Consider the following 17,591-nt stretch of genomic DNA (forward strand, 5'->3'; position numbering starts at 1 on the left):
GTCTTACTTTACTGATGGGGAAGAACTAAGATCAATGGATGGGAAGTTAGGATTATTCTTTTATTGTATGTAGTGCTGAAATATGCCTTTCTGTGTTCACTGATCTTTTGGGGCTTTTTTTGTAGCTAATGGATTAAGTTTTCCATGTCAGAGGTTCACATATTTAAACATTTTTCCCCTGTAAATCATCTTTTCTCTAGCTTAAACAAGTTTAGTTTAGCAATTATTTGTTATATGGTGGAGTTTCTTGATTTTTCACCGTGGCTGGCAATTCTTCTGGATGAACTTGAATCTGCTAGTCCATCTTAAAAAACATAGTGTATATTTATAAAATAACACAAATGGACTATAGTTTCATGATGAGAGAGAATGACTTGTATTCCCTCACAGCCTAAGTTTATCTGTTTTTACATTGTTTTGTAGTTCTCTGTTCTAAATTACTCTTGAGCCGTCTGGGGTAAATATGAGGCTGTGATTGATTGTTGGCTCTGTCATGCACTTGTTACAAAGTTTCATTTTAATTGTACAGTTCTGAACTGCATTATAGTGCTAGAAGCTATCAGCTCATTAAGTTTTCTTTTTAAAAATTTTCAATGTTATGATTTATTTACTTGTAACTTTTTTCTTGCTTTTTCTTTTTGATTTTCTTTATTTTTGATATTTTTTTAACAGACAAACAGAAACTTCTTTCATCTTCCCATTCTCTGATTTATGATAAATTTAGTTTCCTTTGGCCTGGCATTTGCTTCAGCAGGCAGTCTTCCTTCAAGTACCTCCCTGATTGATGTATAATCTTTGATATCTTTCATTAGCCTCCAGGATCACTAAGTTCAAGGCCCCCTTGGAACCTAAGGAGCCCTGCCGAGGAGCTGAAGGCCTTCAGAGTCCTTGGGGTGATTGACAAGGTAATTCTTCAGTGCCTCTTCAAGAGTTCAGTCATAAATCGACCTCATGCTGACATTATGTCTTTGAAGCTTTGGATCTTAAGAATATGAAACAAAAGGAGAAAATGACTCAAATGCATCTGCACTTTAAAATAACAAAAGCAGAAGAGCAAAAGCTTTTATCTAAGCAATTCATGTAAGGTCATGCAAAATATATTGAAGGTAAAGGAGAAGGTGCACATTTGTTGGCATTCAGTCGAGCAGGGGTTTGGAGTGTAAACCTGTTGTAGCAGGGTAAACTTCTGTTGGTTACAAGAACTTGGGAGCCAGTAGTTGCTCGGCATTAACTGGTGTAGTCAATCTAATAGTCACAAAGAAAAATGGCATTCTCTCAACTACTGTTTATTGAGTACCTACTGTGCGTCAGACCTTGTATTAGGCATTTTATATAAAACAACTCAATTTAATTCTTCTCACAACTCTGTTATTTGCATCTTGGTGGGAAAGTGATGTTTAAAACAGATTAAGTAATATGCCCAAAGATAACACACACACATAGCTAATTCAGGGGAGGTCGGGAATTCCAACCTAACCTTTGTGATTTCAAAAGCTGTGCCCTCCATCCCTCCCTCCCTCCCTCCCTCCCTTTCTTCCTTCTTTCTTACCTTCCTTTTTTTCTAAATCCTCACTTGAGGACATACTTATTGGTGTTAGAGAAAGAGGAAGGGAAGGAGAGAGAGAGGGGGAGAGAAACATTGATGTGAGGTGGAAACATTGATTGGTTCCTCTCGTGTGCACCTGATCCAGGAACCGAACCTGTGACCTTTGGGTTTATGGGATGATGCCCCAATCAACTGAGCCACCATAAAATCCATACTTTTAAAAAATATACTTAGCCTCTCTTCCACAAACACATACACATACTTTATATTTGGAATAAAAATTCCAAAATAACAGAGACATCTGCCATTGAGTTCCCCCCAATTTGGTGACATCTCAGCCAAAATTAACAGTACTAGGCCTTTTAGAGAGTTTACAAGTGGATTGAAAAACCATATACAGTAAACTGTGTTTGAAATATATTTGATCAACTCTTTTTTTTTACCTTTCAATGTTAATATGGCATAAATTAATTTAGATTTCTTTTTTAAGATTTTACTTATTTATTTCCTCTTATTTACAGAGGGGGAGAGAGGGAGAAAGAGGGAAGGAAACATCAATGTGTGGTTGCCTCTCGTGTACCCCCTACTGGGGACCTGGCCTGAAACCCAGGCATGTGCCCTGGCTGGGAATCAAACCAGTGACCCTTTGGTTCGCAGGCCAGCACTCAATCCACTGAGCCACACCAGCCAGGGCTTCTTATGTAGCACCTTAGTGGTCATTTGTAACTTAATGTTCACTGAGTACTTCTTGTGTGATTCCATGCTAAAATTGCACAGTATGCAGTGTATCTCAGGTAATTTAGACAGTAATTCAAAGTCTGAGGTATTCCAAAAGGAACATTAGGTTGGCTATTACATGCACCATTCAGTGTCTTGCTAAATTCTTACAAGCATCATTGTTTTTCTCAAATAAATTTATATGACTGAATTTTGAACTTAAGGACTTTTAAGCAGTATTGTCACAGGTGGGCACAGGTAACCAGGTTCTTGGTGATCAGGACAAAGAATGGAACCGAACACCCAGAGTTTATAGCAGAGAACATGGGAGGGAGCAGGCCAACCTCAAGCAGAGATTGGCCTCATGGGCTGGAGAGACTCTATTTTTATAGGGTGGACCCTTCCTGGCTAGTTTTGGTGGCCTTTTACTGAGCATGTGCAAGTAGTTGTATTACTTTAAAGCTACTGCACATGTGTTCTCCCATGATTTTCCCTGATTGACCACCAGGGAAGGGGGTCCCACAATGCTACCGAATTGACCCCCCTTTCTCCTGGGGTCCCCCTGTACTAGGTTCACCTTTCCCTTCACCAGAGAGTTATACCTCTCCATGTTAGAGATTGGTGAAAAGGAAAGGAATTATTTATTCAAGTTATACAGACTTAAGAGTAATGACTTAATGTCTTTATCAAAATCCCAAAGTCCCTTAAAACACCCACAAACACACACAGTCCTTCCTTTCCCTCTTTGCCCAGTCTGGGGTACCCTATCTCAGGAAAAGAAATAGAAGTCCATTTCTCAGGCAGCCCCCAGTTCTTCCCAGTAATCTGTGCTTGGCTGGTAGGCCTCCCTTGGTTCCCAGCGCCATCAGCTGTGTTGCCGGGATCTCCAGCTAAAGCCGCATGGTGGTTCTCTGCTGAAGCCATGTGGTGGTTTTCTGCTAAAGCAGCATGGTGATTCTTCTCAAGACTGCGGGTGGGTGGGGGGCCCCCCCATTCTAGCCAAAGCCACGTGGTTCTCCTCACTGCCACAGCTGCATGTTCCTTCTCCTTACACGGCTGCAGGAGTCTTCACTCAGCCAAAACCGCATGGTTCTCTCCTCAGTGGCCACCGAGTCTGGGTTTAAATATCCTTCCAGCTTTACTGGGCTGCCATCATGAGTCTGGGCAGGTGTGGCCCCATGTCATGGAGCCAATCATCTCCAAGCTCTCACACAGGTGCTGTAACTAGGGGAGTTACCTCCCAGTTACATCTTGGGGGGAAGTTCCTTCTATCCCCCCTGGCTCAGAGCATGGCCACAGCTATTTAACATATCTATACAACCAGTTAAAGGTTATAGATATGTTAAATGTCCACACCAGAGGTTAGGTGCAAAGCTGTTGCTATGCAAAACAGCTCTGAATGGCCCTGCTCCATGTGTCCCTTCCCCCAACTCACACCTGTGGTGGAGGGTGAGGACATCCTATATATCTTTCTAATATTTCCTGGACACCTTGAGTTCTGGACCCCATTACAAATCCTTCTTTTGGGGGCCCCCTGGCTGCACCCTCCTACAGTAGGACTTTGGAGCTGGAAATAATGCCTTAACCATGTTTTCTCTAGCTTTCCCAACTTGGCGAACATTCAAATTGAGGATACTGAGAAGCAAAATAGGAACTGAATAGTTCCTAGGTTCTTGGATTTCTGCACAGGCAAATAAACTTTTTTCATGTTCGGTGTCTGCCCCTTCTCTTAGATTTGTTTATTTTGACAAAGTATGTCCTTTCATTGCTATTCTAATTAGGAGTAAGTCACCTTGAAGTTCTGATTTATTCAGTTAAGGACTTTTGACAGTGGAGGAATTCCTAAAGTTTTTGCTGAGGTATAATTTGTTCCTGTCTTTACTCTGTTAACCTGGGAAATACGTTTGGTGTTTAGAAAGTGGCATTTAACTTTTCTAAGTAGAGAGAAGCAAATATGTATGGGAATTAAGTTTTGCAAATAATCTTTTAAGATGTGTAACATAGCCTTTTTTGCAAGAACATGAATAGGTAAAGTTTTTAAAATTTGCATTGTATTTAAAGATAAACTCCTACCCACTGTACTGAGGAATACCTAAAATTTGGGTTTTACAAACTTGAAGTTTGGAAAAGAAGTGTTGAACACATTCAGAGGGCTAGAGGTACACAGGCTATGTTGGTCCAGCCTGTGCAGAACACAGCTTCTCTGATTCTGTTTCATTATAGTAGTGTTTGTTCCTCACGAGTTACTTTGAGTGTTGTTGTCTGTTAGGAAAACAGAATTTCCTTAGGATGGTATAGGAGTTTAACAAATTGATTAGAGAGAGAGAGAGAGACATGGATTTGTTGTTCCACTTGTTTAAACATCCATTGGTTACTTCTCGTCTGTGCCCTGCCCAGGGATGTGCGTTGGCATATTGGGATGACACTCTCACCAGCCAAGGAGAGTTTATAAGCTTTGACATAGAAAGTAGATTTGTTCATTAATATCTAGACCATATGCTCCTGAGAACAAGATTGTGTCTTTCTTGTTCACCTCTATATTCTCAGCACCTAGAATCCTGACCTGGCACGTAAGGGACGCTTAATAATTACTTAATGAATAAATTGAAGCTGTAACTTTAAATACTATATTATATAGAGAGTGACACCTACTGGTGTAATATGAGACTGCTATGTAGTACCACTGTTGAAGACGCTTTGCTCAGGAGGACCCTAATTCCATAGCTGTAACTTGGTCTAGTATTCAAAGGCAAATTAGTGACTATCTGTTCTTTAATTGGGATTAGGAAATTCTTCATAAGCATATATATACCACAAGGAATTTAAGCATTAGGGCTCTTGGATTATAAATAAACAGTTATGCATTCAGAATCAAGAATGATAAGGCTAGTGAAGGCCCTCAAGTCCATACAGAAAAGCTGAAAACTGAGTAACGGTTAACCCCATAAAAACGTGTGGTGGCCCTGACTGGTGTGACTCAGTGGGTTGGACGTTATCTGCAGAGTGAAAGGTCGTTGATTCAATAGCCAGTCGGGGGTGCATGCCTAGGGTGCAGGTTCATTCCCTGCGCGGGTGCAAACAAGAGGCAACCAGTCAATGTTTGTCTTCAGCATGGATGTTTTTCTCCCTGTCTCCCTCCCTTCCCCTCTCTCTAAATGAAAATAAAGATTTTTTTAAAAAAGGTATGATGTTTATATTTTGGGGGACTATGCAGTATAGAGGGGACTGTATAATATTTTGTTCAAATCTTGAGGGTGGAAGGAGGTATTAATTGTGCCAGAACAACATCTTGGACAAACCAGGGTGTCTGGTTTTCCTGGGAGAAAGAAAGGGATGTAGCAAGGGATGGGACTTGTTTGTTAATATCCTTCTAGGACACAGCTAGAACCAAATGACTAGAAGTTGTCAAAATTTTGGCCAATGATCAGAGATACCTTTAAAGAATTAGGATTGTCCAAAGGCGGACTGGATTTCCTCACATCTTATTTGTTTTATGTCATTAGAGATATTCAAGAAGGGGCTGAGGGGTCATTGGTAGGGGTACTGTAGAAGGAATTCAAGCACTGACTGGATTTTTACGTTATATAACTTCCAAAGATTTCTTTTAGCCCTCAGATTCATTTACACATAATCTTCACATAGTAATAGCAGGGGAAAGTAGAGATTAGTGGAGAATCATACTTGGGTGAGAAGGATGGATTGCTGTTGTTTTTAAATATATTTGTGCATGTGTGGGTGCATGCTTTTGTGATTGTGTGTGACAGGTATGTGTATATAGGGTGTGCATATGTTTGTGTGTGTAAGGGTTGTTTATGTACAGGTAATTTTCAGTTGAGCTGTAAGTCTGGGTGGGTATTGCAGTTTGACTGGTGATAGGATGGCCAGGTGCTGGGAGAGTTTCTGAGAAAGTCCATAGTTGTGTGACTTACCTAGAAAGGCGTAAAGGAGTCTGCAGGCCAGTAACCCGCGGCGCACTAATGTCAGTGGCCTGGTTTTCCCGTTGTGTTGTACCGATGTAAGATGTTGCCATTGGGAGAAGCTGGGTAAAGGGTACTTGGGACTCTGCTACTTTTGCAGCCCTTTTAAAAAAGAGGGGTTTTTTAAAGGCTAGGAAGAATACTGACTTGAACAACAGTTATGCCAACATGAGATCCCCTCGTCCAGACTGGTTTGTGTGTAGTGAGTCATCCAGCATGTGGGTGCATGCATAGCATTCACAGGATTAACCCGTGAAGATATTGTAGCTGGGTTGCCCATTCATTGGCACTCCTTGAAAACCAACTTCAATAGAATGCTCTGTAAGTCATTGTTGTAAGAAATGCCACAAGCTCTGGCAGGGTAGTTCAGTCGGTTAGAGCGTCATCCTGATAACGCTTGGTCGCAGGTTCGGTTCTGCGTCAGGTCACATGCAAGAATCAACCAATGAATGCATCGATGAGTAGAACAACAAATTGATGTTTCTCTTTCTCTCTCCCCCCCCTCCAAACCAATAAATAAAAGAAAATGCCACACATTTTGTAAATTTGGCACTATTTACTATGTCAAGTGCTTTAGCATTTTGTGATGGAGACAGCTTGCCAGCTTTACTTGATGCTTGCCAGGCAGAATTCTTAGTTTGACTTGCCATTGGGAAAAATATGAGAGTTTCTATTCTGTCTTTAGGACATGATTGAGAAAATCTGTGGAGATCGTTCAGATTGACCCTCTAGGTGACACAGGGGAACCGCCCTCATCGGGAAGCCAGAAGCATCCGCGTCTGGGTCTCTGCTTGGGGCGCGAACACTGAGGCGGGCTGGGTTAGTGGGAATTTGTCCCTTACCTGAACAGCGGGGCGGGGATATTTCCATTCGGCCTTTCACGTGGGAGGAGACCACACATACATCCTTCCTCTTCAGATCCTGGCAATTTTAATCTATAGCATAGACACCAAACATAGACCCACTAGCATAGCCACCAAAATTATTAGGAGAAAATGTGGTAGTCCAATGGGAAATTACCTAGTATCTTTAATGATACCAAATAACAGATATTGACTTTTGCTTTTGGAAACATAGAGTTGAAGTCTTTTTTTCCATTTCTCTGCTCAGTGCAACTAAAGCTCGGGAGATGATACAGAAAACAAACATAAAAAGTCTCTGAAAAGCGGAGAGTGGAAGGAAAACTGGTGACCGCGGGACCCAATGGGCTGCGTGGTGATGAACCCTTGCGTCTTGCCTTACTTACTCCGGGCTAGATGCAGGGAAATGGACAAGTTGGAAAGGCCAGTGGGCGCGAACGAAAACCAACCGAACAAAAGCCTGCTCTTCCCAGCCAGAGGACTAGGGAAGGAGCAGCTTAGCAAGACAGAAGACTTTGAGACAATAACCACTCTACTGTAGCCAAACAGCACAGAAAAATGTTGGCCCTACCTCACCACCACTAGCAAAAGCTGTGTGAGGCACCTAAACTTTGATCCTTGCAAGGCTGTAATAGGGCTCTGCATCCCCCTGTTGGGGTGGTGTTTTGGGGAGCCTGGACTGTTAGGACCCCTGGGGTAAAGAGGCTCCCCTTCCTTTCCCCACTGGGGAAGTGTCAGAGGGGCCTGGTAGAGATTTTGGGTTTGACCACTGACTGCCCTGTGCAATGAAGCCACCCGCACATGATGTCAGGAGAGGCTCCTGGGGAGCATTAATGAGGCACCTTTGTCTTTCCCAGCCAAGGTGGCATCAGCAGGGCCTGAACTCCTGCCCCCGCCCCACAGTAACCAGGAGTCCCGTTTTCCTCCCTCACCTGTCCGTGACAGCAGAACCAGGCACCGAACTTCCATCTCTGCCTGGGGTAACAAACCCATTATCTTGTCTCCCCATCAGAACGCCAACAGGGGAAGACTGCTGAAGCAAAACGCTTAGCCCTGGCTGGTGTGGCTCAGTGGACTGAGTGCTGGCCTGTGAACCAAAGGGTTGTTGGTTCGATTCCAGTCAGGGCATGTGCCTAGGTGGTGGGCTTGGTCCTCAGTTGGGGGTATGTCAGAGGCAACCATATACTGATGTTTCTCCCCCCCCTCTAAAAAAAATAAATGAATAAAATCTTAAAAAAAAAAAACATTTAAGAAGATCCAGGGTCTCATACTATAATATTCAGAATGTCCAGGTTTGCATAGAAAATCACTGAGAAAAGACGGTCCGCTGACCCCAGCACTGAGCTGACAGAGAGGTTAGTTATCCCACGAGGATTTTGCGCCGGCCATCACAACAGTGCTTTGCTGAGCTGCTGCAGGCACACCCGAAACAAACAAACAAACAGGAAAGTCTCAGTGAAGAAACAGAAGGTATAAAGAAAATCCAAATGGAGGTTTTAGAACCAAAAAATCAATAAGAGGGGGAAAAAAACCCCTCAATGGGCTTAATAGCAGAACGGATAGGACAGAGAAAATTGTGCCATTTGACTATAGAACAATAGAAACCACCCAGTCTGAATGGAGAGAAATAGATTGGGGAAGGAATGAACAGAGACTCAGGAATGCATGAGGCTAAAATCAAAAGTTCTAATGTTCACGTCATCGGGGTTGCAGATGAAGAGGAGGAAGAGGGTGGAGCTGAGAATTTGAAGAAATAACGGTGAGACATCATCCTGCAGATTCAAGAAATGAATCCCAACAGGATAAAACAAATCCATGGCAAGGCCCATCATCGTCAAACTTCTCAAAAGTAAAGACAAGAAAATTTGAAAGCAGCACAAGGGAAGCAACACTTTACTTATAAAGGAAAAACAGTTCGAATGACCACAATTTCTCATCAGAAACCATCAATGCCATAGGGATGGCACATCATTTTTAAATGCTGGGAAAAAACCCCCATAAAAGAACCCTAACAATCTTCTACCTAGGGACCTAGTACCAGCAGCATTCCGGGAGCTCACGGGTAGCAGGGGACTAATGCACTTACCAACCTGGTTTGCAGGTTTTCATACCACGTCCTGTTTTCAGTACCACTGCTCAGTCCCACCTGCAGCTGTCAGGAATCTGATTTCACATCTTTAGAGAAGGAACTTCGAGTCTCCCCCAGGGAGGAGCAGGGCAGCTCCGGCTGGCTGTGCAGCGGCAGGAATGTGTAGACTTTTCCCTTGTCCTCCGTTTTCAGGGGCTAGCTGGTGCTTCTCATTTCTGGAGTTCTGCAGTGAGAATTGGCTTGCTTCTTGTTGGCTTTTCCACCTGTAGACCTTTGGCATCTGTTTTCTGTCTACTAAACTTTTGCCATCTCTTCACATCCCTTGTTTGTCATTCTGTATGTTTTAACATTTGTTTACTGTGATGCAGTGGGGTTTCTATGGAGAATAGTGATCTACGTTTAAAAGAATGTCAAATTCAACACATTGTTCCCTGGCTGGTGTGGCTCAGTGGATTGAGTGCTGGCCTTCGAACCAAAGGGTCACCAGTTCAATTCCTAGTCAGGGCACGTGCCTGGGTAGGGTCCCAGTAGGGGGCGTGCGAGAGGTAACCAAATATCGATGTTTCTTCCCCCCTTCCTCTCTCTAAAAATAAATAAGCAAATCTTAAAAAAAAATGAACACATTGTGTAGCCCCCTCAGCTTCAAGGCATCCATAATTTTGATTGACATGCCTTTGTTGACCTTTTTCAAGTTATTAAATTTCTTTAATCAAATAGTACAGAGTCCTGTAGGTCAGCGGTCCCCAACCTTTTTGGCCCAGGGATTGGTGTCATGGAAGACAGTTTTTCCACGGATCGGGATGGGGTTTTGATTCCGGGATGATTCAGGCACATTACACTCAAGCTCCTGTCCTGCTGTGCAGCCCTGTTCCTAACAGGCCCGGCCCAGTACCGGTCCACGGCCTGGAGGCTGGGGACCCCTGCGGTAGGTGGCTCGTAGCTAGAATAAATATTTCAGATTGCCCCGGTGCTCCCTGGGTCCTGCTGGTTACAGTGAGCCCACCTTTCCTTCAGCTGTATTCTAATGAAGATTGAGGCATCCCAAACTACTTCCAAGTGTAAAGGCTTATGCCGTGTTCTCATTCCCCTTGTAAGATGTACTGTTGCTCGCCTCAGTCTGAGTGTTCTCCAGTTCATTGTCGACACTGCTGCCAGGGTAATTTATAAAAATTAACCAAAGTGGTCTTTCTAAAACTAATAACCCTCTTGCTTAAAGTCCTTTCATGCCTTTGCACAGTTTTTAGGATGATGGTCAAACTCCTTCACTAAGCCTCCAGAGACCTTGTGATCTGGCCCCCGCTTTCCCTGTTGATTCTCAGCCTGTTTCTCCCCCGCCCCCTTCACCCAGACCACCGTAACATCTTGGGCGCCTGTTGACCCTGGGAGGAGGTCAAGGCCTCGTGTTTCACACGCCATGCCCTCCTCTACTGGAGGGACTTTTCCTTTTCTTTCTCACTTAATTTCTTCTCACTCTTACTCATTATCTTCTCTTGGAAGCCTCCTTTGCTGTCCGACTTCAATACCTTTTGCTGTGTTCTTTTCATGCCTTCAACTTAAGTGTGAGAGCATTCATTCATAGTGTGTGGTAGTTTAGAATTTTTTTTATATTACGGTTTGCTTTCAGTATTGTTTTGTATTTGTATGATAGTTTTTTGACATTTCTATGCCTCCTACAATAAGCTTTCATGTGCCTCAAGTGATCAGGCATTTTTCTTCTTTTTAAAATACGAACATTTTTGTCTATTTTAGCACAGTGTTTACAGACATCTCTTAGGCAGAAAAGGTAATCTAAATCCTGTGCTCAGGATATGTGTCTTTGGAGAATAAGTCTCTGTAACATATCAAACACAACCTTGGTGACTATATCTGATTTAATTTTGGATTCTTCGCATTAGCACAGTGACTTGCAAATAGCAGATACTCAGAGTATCTGAGTATGTGTTGAAATCATTTCTTCAAATTGGCCTGCCCCCTCACCATGTCATCACATGTCTTTCCCATTCCTTTTTTCTCATTCATTCATTCATTCATTCAGCAAATATGTATTGATCTCCTGCTTGTGTCGAGGTGGTATTAGCTTCTGGAGATGTAATGGTCAGTAAAACACACCTAATCCCTACCCTTTTCAGAGTTTAAGACCCAATGGGAAATATAAATAACTGGCAGTTACAGTACAGTGTGCGAGAGCTTTGGGGGAAGGAAGTAGACGGGGGTGTTGTGGGAACATATGGGGGGCATCTAGCGTGGGGCTCTCCAGGGGTTCTCCGAGTAAGTAAAGCAGAGAAAGCGGGAAGAGTAGGGAGACGCAGAGAGCCTGCCCTCTTTCTAGCTTCTCCACTCCTTCAGTCCTTCCTTCCTGGCTACCTCTGTTCAGTCCACTCTTCACGACAGCTGGAAGCTTACCTCCTCCATAACTCCGCTGTTCATCTTTTCTTTCTTTGAATTAAGTTTAGTTTCTATTGTGTATTATTTTCAGTGTATACTTTCAGTTGCCTTAAATATATTGTTAACGTGCCCTAGCGGGCAGGAACTCTGTATCTCACCTTCCTTTTTATTCTCCCTGATATTGCCCACCTGCATACCGTGCTGTCCCTGCAGTAGGGTTCAGTAAATGCCTGTCAGGTGGTTGCCCAGGGGACAAAAAACCAACAGTGTGTGGGACTTAAGGTTTCAAATACTTAGGGAGTCTGCACCTCAAAATGCACTGCACCTGCAGGATCGGAGCAAGAGGGAGGTTTGAACCGAGAACTGTCAGAACATTCCACCCCTTCCCCGTCACCTTCTCTCTCAGCGTGCGCCTGTGGGTTGCTGGCCGGGTCCCTCGTTGCAGTCAGTGACATTGTCAGTTTGAGAATGAGTGGCCTGCCTTTGTGTTCCCCATGTGGAGTTTTTCGGAACACACACCCATTGCATTCTTCTACTAAATACATTTTGTAGGTCATCTGAAAACACTGTTCATTTTTAATCAATACCAGAAGTTCAGCTCCATCTGCCATAAAAGTACAAAACTCATTAAAAACATTTAGAAATAATAGCTTCCTTGCCCTTGGGACGTTGTCTTCTGAATTGCAGTCAGGCTGTCTTTGACATTGGCAACTCAGTTGGATATGTATCGAATGCCTTGAAGATGTAGCCTCTGTGTCCATTATCATTATAAGATAGCATTTATTAACTGAGTATATATATTATACCAATTCTGAACACTATATAAAAATTATTGCAGATGTACTTACTACTTTTTAGGGACTTATGTTAGTTTTCAGGGCCTATAAACTGATTCAAGCACATTTGTAGAATCCATCTAGCAGCAGAGTGAACACACATAGTATCAGCATTAGAGCATTAGGCTTTTCTAGCAAATGCAAATAAGAAGGGATCTTAAGCTAAATACAACAGACTACTTATATTTGAATTAATTTTCATCTAAATTTAACAGTGTCAAGTTATTATTCCAAGTGAACTTTAGAATTCAAACCAGAGAAATAGTATAAATGGTTTCATTATGGATTTGAGTGGCAGGAGCTGAACTTGGTCCTTTACACCCAGAACTTCAGAGTTTTAACCTCTCTTTAGCATAATCTCTTTGTGGCCTTGGGCAAGTTTCTTCACAAAAACAGAAAACAGACAATCAAAACGAGGATGACAAAGGTGTAGAGATCCAGCTTTTAAAGCCTTTGGATCTGAGAAGAGCCTGCTAAGTGGATGTTTTTCCTAGCTCTTCAGCATTTCTGTTTTAAACCCCATTTTTTTCTGTCTTTTATATTCTGCCTTCTGCTATATTTATATCCAGTTTTCTTACAAAGACACACCATGTCCTTTGGAAGCAGGTTTTGTGAAGCACTAGATGTATAGGCCTAGGATTTGGAAATTACACAAAGTGAAACTCTTTTTGTATACATATACAAAAGACATTTCTGTGTTGGCTGTATTGTTCACTGAACCGTTGACCTCACATCCTAGGATGAGACACCATTGACACTGACGGCTCACATTTGTTGACATTGGCTAATAGGAATGTAAGAAATTTTAAATTCACGTTCGTGGTTGAAATATTTACTCCTTGGACTGTTTTCTGGAGGCTGACACGTCCTTTTCATCGCTGTAGGGCAGGACTCGGTTGAGCTGTTTGCCTAAAGATGAGTAACCCAGAGTTTTGGCCAGGTGACTTTTAGATGGGCAGTAGAGAAACGTTTTTTAAATCCTTTTTCTTTTTGATACTGGTATTAGTCTGTCAATGAAAGCAACCTTTGCCAGCCAGATTTCAGTGCCCTCTGGAGAAATGAAACCATGGGGGCTTTGAATTTTGAGTAAGTTACTCGTATTGGCAAATCTGTGTTAGTACCACCAAAGTTTTCTTATTTCCTTTTTCTAAGTGTATGATTCATAATATATTTATCACATATCTTAGAGGATAAAGTTGCTCTGGGAGCATTTACTCTTTTTAACCATCGCAGTGACAAACTGTGATCCTTAAAGAAACCATCACTGAAGTCACGAAGTATACCAAGGCATAGACTGAGTTCGCTGAGCCTGTACACACAGTGCAGAATTGCATGAGGTTGCTGAAATCGCCCCTGGTGCGATCCCCAGGCTGTGGTTGTGTTCAGTGTGAACGGAGAGCGGGACAGACACGGGACGCGCTGGCAGTTCTTATGGCGCGTGCATGTTTAATAATGCGCTCACTTTAAATAAGTTAAGAACTATTTCCCTGGGGAACTTTGGAAGAACTTCCAAGAATCTGGATTCAGGCTATAATTAATGCACACTAAATGCATCTGTTGCCATTTTCAAACCAAGAATAAAAAGATGCTTTTTTGCATTATTTTCTAAAGAATTATTTTCTATAATGATTTTCTTTTGGCTGCATTTAAAATCCTAACGAAAAGGCAGAAAGCAAAGATGAAGGACAAGAAAATTTTACATTAGTGAATTACTTTTAAGATGTCTATAAGCCAGTTACTCAGTATTGTAATTGAATATAGTCAGGTTCTTGAGATTCTCTGTTTTTTAAATCTTTCAGAAGACGCCACAGTATTTTGTTTCTATATGAGGCATTGTGGTAAAGGTGATCATTACTATCAATAAATGCCATTTTTTGAGTAGCCAGAAATCAGGGTTTTTAACTGGTATTTTGTGGATTTTATAAAACCTCATCTCAAAGTACATTTTCCTTGGGTGGCACTGGGATTGTGGGTGCAATGGTACCCAGAAAGCAAACTTTTCCAAGAGAGTGCCGTATTTACGACTACATAAAAATATATACCTACATTATTATTCATAGACTGATTAAAACATTGAAGAATTTTCTATTTTATTATACTTGCATACTTATTTTGAATGAAATCAGAGATGATTTTCAATGTGACTAGTCCCCTCTTTTTTTTTTTTTTTAAGAAAAATCACATTTACTGAGTTTACTTCATTACATTCCATTAGCAGTAGTACTTCTCTTGTCTTTCTGTTTGCATCCCCCGTGTCCTTGGGTGCGCCTTCTGTGCCTTCTCGGGGTGACGGATGGCTCATGGTGCCGTGTGTTTTCTGGTAGCCTGCCCGTTGCCTGCCTCTGGGTCTGCCACCCCCTATGCTGACCGAGGCGGGGTTTCTCCAGCCTCTTATCTCGGGGCTTTGAAGCGTGCGTCCCGAAGGCGGCCACCGAGACTTCGGGCGGCAGCAGATGGCGAACCTTCAGGCTGCCGCCGGCTGCACTGGTGTTAAGTTGGGAAGTTAACGTTTGATGAAGAATCGGCAGTGCATATGAAAGAGCTTTCGCTGCTGAAATATCTTTTAATTAAAAAAATTAGCATACTAAAACCTTTGCAAATGTCTGGGCATTTAAAGAAATCTAAAATTAGTTGTTTTCTTAGAGAGAAGTTAGTTATTTACCAACTTAGTTTCCTGGTGCCTGCTCTTCCTAAGGCGGTTCTTTTTCGCCTGCTCCTGCCCCCGTTTGCCTGTGGTTAAGACAGAGAAGATAGTTATGTAAACAGAAATAGGAGATTTTTTAGCAGTTACAGGTGTTCAGATAAAACATTTAAAGTACACTTTGAATTACGGTGTTTTGAGTTTTAACATCTAGGAAGAAACGTGGGTCTTGAGTGCTACCCCCTCGTGGAGTGCCCTGGGTTCGGTCTGTGGTTTCCTGCCATTGACGTCGTCTGTAGGTTACACGGGAGCCTGGCGAGCTGGACCGGCCTCAGAGGGATGCACTCCACCCCGTTCTGAGTTGTTGCTGGTTGTTTGCCTGCCAGCAGCCCGGGAAGCGTCACCCTTTGTGCATTGTTCGTTCACTTCATGATACCGTGCCCTATTGAATGTTCTGGGACAAACAGGACTGATAAGACTCCAAAGGATTTCTTTTTCTGTTCCTCGTAAGTCCTAGGGATGCCTTTTATACTTTTCTCTGCTGAAAATAGATCCTTGGGAAGAGTAAATGAGAATACTCTTTAGACTACAGGTTATAAGTATCCATGTTGAATTTTACTCTTTCCACTTCAGTTCTCATCAGTGAAATAACTTTGTGAGCACGTGACCACCAAGCACCGATGGGTTGCCTGGCTCGACGTGAGAGAGGCGCCTCTGCACGGCTGTCCTGCTGGTGCTCGCGCCGCTGCAACTGCCGGTGCACTGAGGCGGGAGGCTCAGCATCTTCCGCTTTTGCAGTTGCTGGGAACGTTGTTAGTCTTCCGATGCTGGAGAAAGAGACAATTAGGAGAATTGTTGGTATTAAAGGTCATCTATTCCTTGTTTTCTGGTAATCGAACATTTTAAAAGAGAAATCTTGTGAGAATAAGGTATGGAATTAATAATAAACCATTTTAGAAACACATTTTGAACATGACAAGCATGCAAAATGGGATGGGTTTTCAGTAAATATAAATAACATTTCATTATCATCTTGTGGTATTGGGGGTGAGCCAGGGGTTTTTGTTCTAGCTATTTCTACAAAAAAAAAAAAAAAAAAAGCATTGCCAGCTTCAGTCGGGCTGCCACGATGAGTCCAGTTAACAAGTCCCCGACAGGGGTGAGTGTGAACTTTTTAAACAGAGTGCAAGGAAGTGTGATCTTGTTCACCTGACGCTGTGTGGGGAGAAACCGTCCTGCCGCCGGGCTTGTGTGTTTTCTCCGGCCTCCCTACTTCTCCGGCGCGTTTGTGGGCGCGTGGGTCCTGTGGCTGAAGTTCACTCAGACTGCAGCTAGCAGACGGGAACAGTGCCGTGACACTGTTTAGGGGGCAGGCTGTGATTGTCCAGGACAGTGCCCTGTAGGCTTTTCTGAAGCCTTTTCCTAACTTTCCTTAATTGTTCTGGAGTCCTGTGAAGTACCAGCACCCAAGTGACTGGTATTCCCTCGAATTACCTAGGTCATCTTTCTGTTCAAAAGAAGTGGAGCTGAGGTTGTTTTTGGAGACTTACAGACTTTGAACGTCAGCCGTTAAGCATCTAAAAAGAGTCGAGAATGGTGACACTTATCCTCAGGGAGGGAGCCCCACACCTCTTTGCCCCCGTCACTGTGTCTTCAGGGCAGGATCTCTCCCCTCCGAAGGGGTTCTTCGTGTGATTAGACCCCATCATCACTTGATGCTTTCGATATGCTTCCCCGCTCCTCCTGTCCTTCCGCCGGTGGTTCCTGGTTAACTGTTAGGCCTTCCCTGTCCTGGGTGACAGATAGACCCAGACCTGTAAGTAGCTGGAGCTTTTCCTACCACTCTTGCGAAGGAAGAGTGGGCAAGCCTGGTCACACTGGCGGAACTGAAGAGCAGACCAGGCTCATCCTTATGGGGCAAGTTGTCTGCTTTTGTGCCCCGGGGAGGAGATCTTCCTGCGGGTGACGAAGGAGTAATCTCTTCAGCTAGACCTTATGCTAATACAGTGCTGATAAGTAAGTGTGAAACATGAAAGGAAGAAATCCATGAATTGTGTTCTCTCAATAAGGTATGCTAGCCAAGATAATTATTTCATGACAGTTTTAGTTATAGTACTTGTTTTATTATGAAATAAGAGATGGTTTTAGGAGCCTTTTATTGGAAAGACAATTGTATCAAATTAGTACCAAATTAGATTTTTGTCTTTATAAAGGTGAGCAAACCCATGAGCAGTTTTTAAATTGATGTGTTCTAGTCTGCAGATGAACAAATTCTGTTTGAGGGTTAAAGAAGCTATTATTTTGTCCTTTATACTGACAGCTTCATTACAGATTGGCCTACTGTTGGCATTAAAAAAATGTTTGGCTCCTTACGATCTTTGTGCATGCAACTATAATATTAATGCAGCACCACAGTCCTGTTCATTAAGAAATGACTTTAAATGAGGTTGAAGCGTGTAAATTTGGAAAGATACAGATGTTAAATGCAGTCATTTCTCTTTGTATACAGCCGTATGGCTAATAATTTCCAAGTGGCTAAA

General features: G+C 42.7%; 1 protein-coding gene and 1 non-coding gene across 6 annotated transcripts in view; one reads left to right on the top strand and one right to left on the bottom strand.

Annotated features, from left to right (window-relative positions):
• The window catches only part of RPS6KC1 (ribosomal protein S6 kinase C1), a 156,000-nt gene that overhangs the window by 89,510 nt on the left and 48,899 nt on the right, over positions 1 to 17,591 (top strand). For 3 of the 5 annotated variants that reach the window (XM_028530743.2, XM_028530746.2, XM_028530747.2), the window contains one exon: positions 813 to 905. The exons of the other annotated variants lie outside the window; for them this stretch is intronic. In XM_028530743.2, the coding sequence (XP_028386544.1) occupies positions 813 to 905 (93 nt within the window). The remainder of the gene's footprint in view (positions 1 to 812; positions 906 to 17,591) is intronic. 5 annotated transcript variants of the gene reach the window in all.
• LOC114512216 lies at positions 7,101 to 7,256 on the bottom strand. Its single transcript, XR_003685791.1, has one exon. It is a non-coding gene; the product is annotated as a small nucleolar RNA SNORA29 (small nucleolar RNA).

This window comes from Phyllostomus discolor, chromosome 14, assembly GCF_004126475.2.
Source record: "Phyllostomus discolor isolate MPI-MPIP mPhyDis1 chromosome 14, mPhyDis1.pri.v3, whole genome shotgun sequence".
NCBI lineage: Eukaryota > Metazoa > Chordata > Mammalia > Chiroptera > Phyllostomidae > Phyllostomus > Phyllostomus discolor.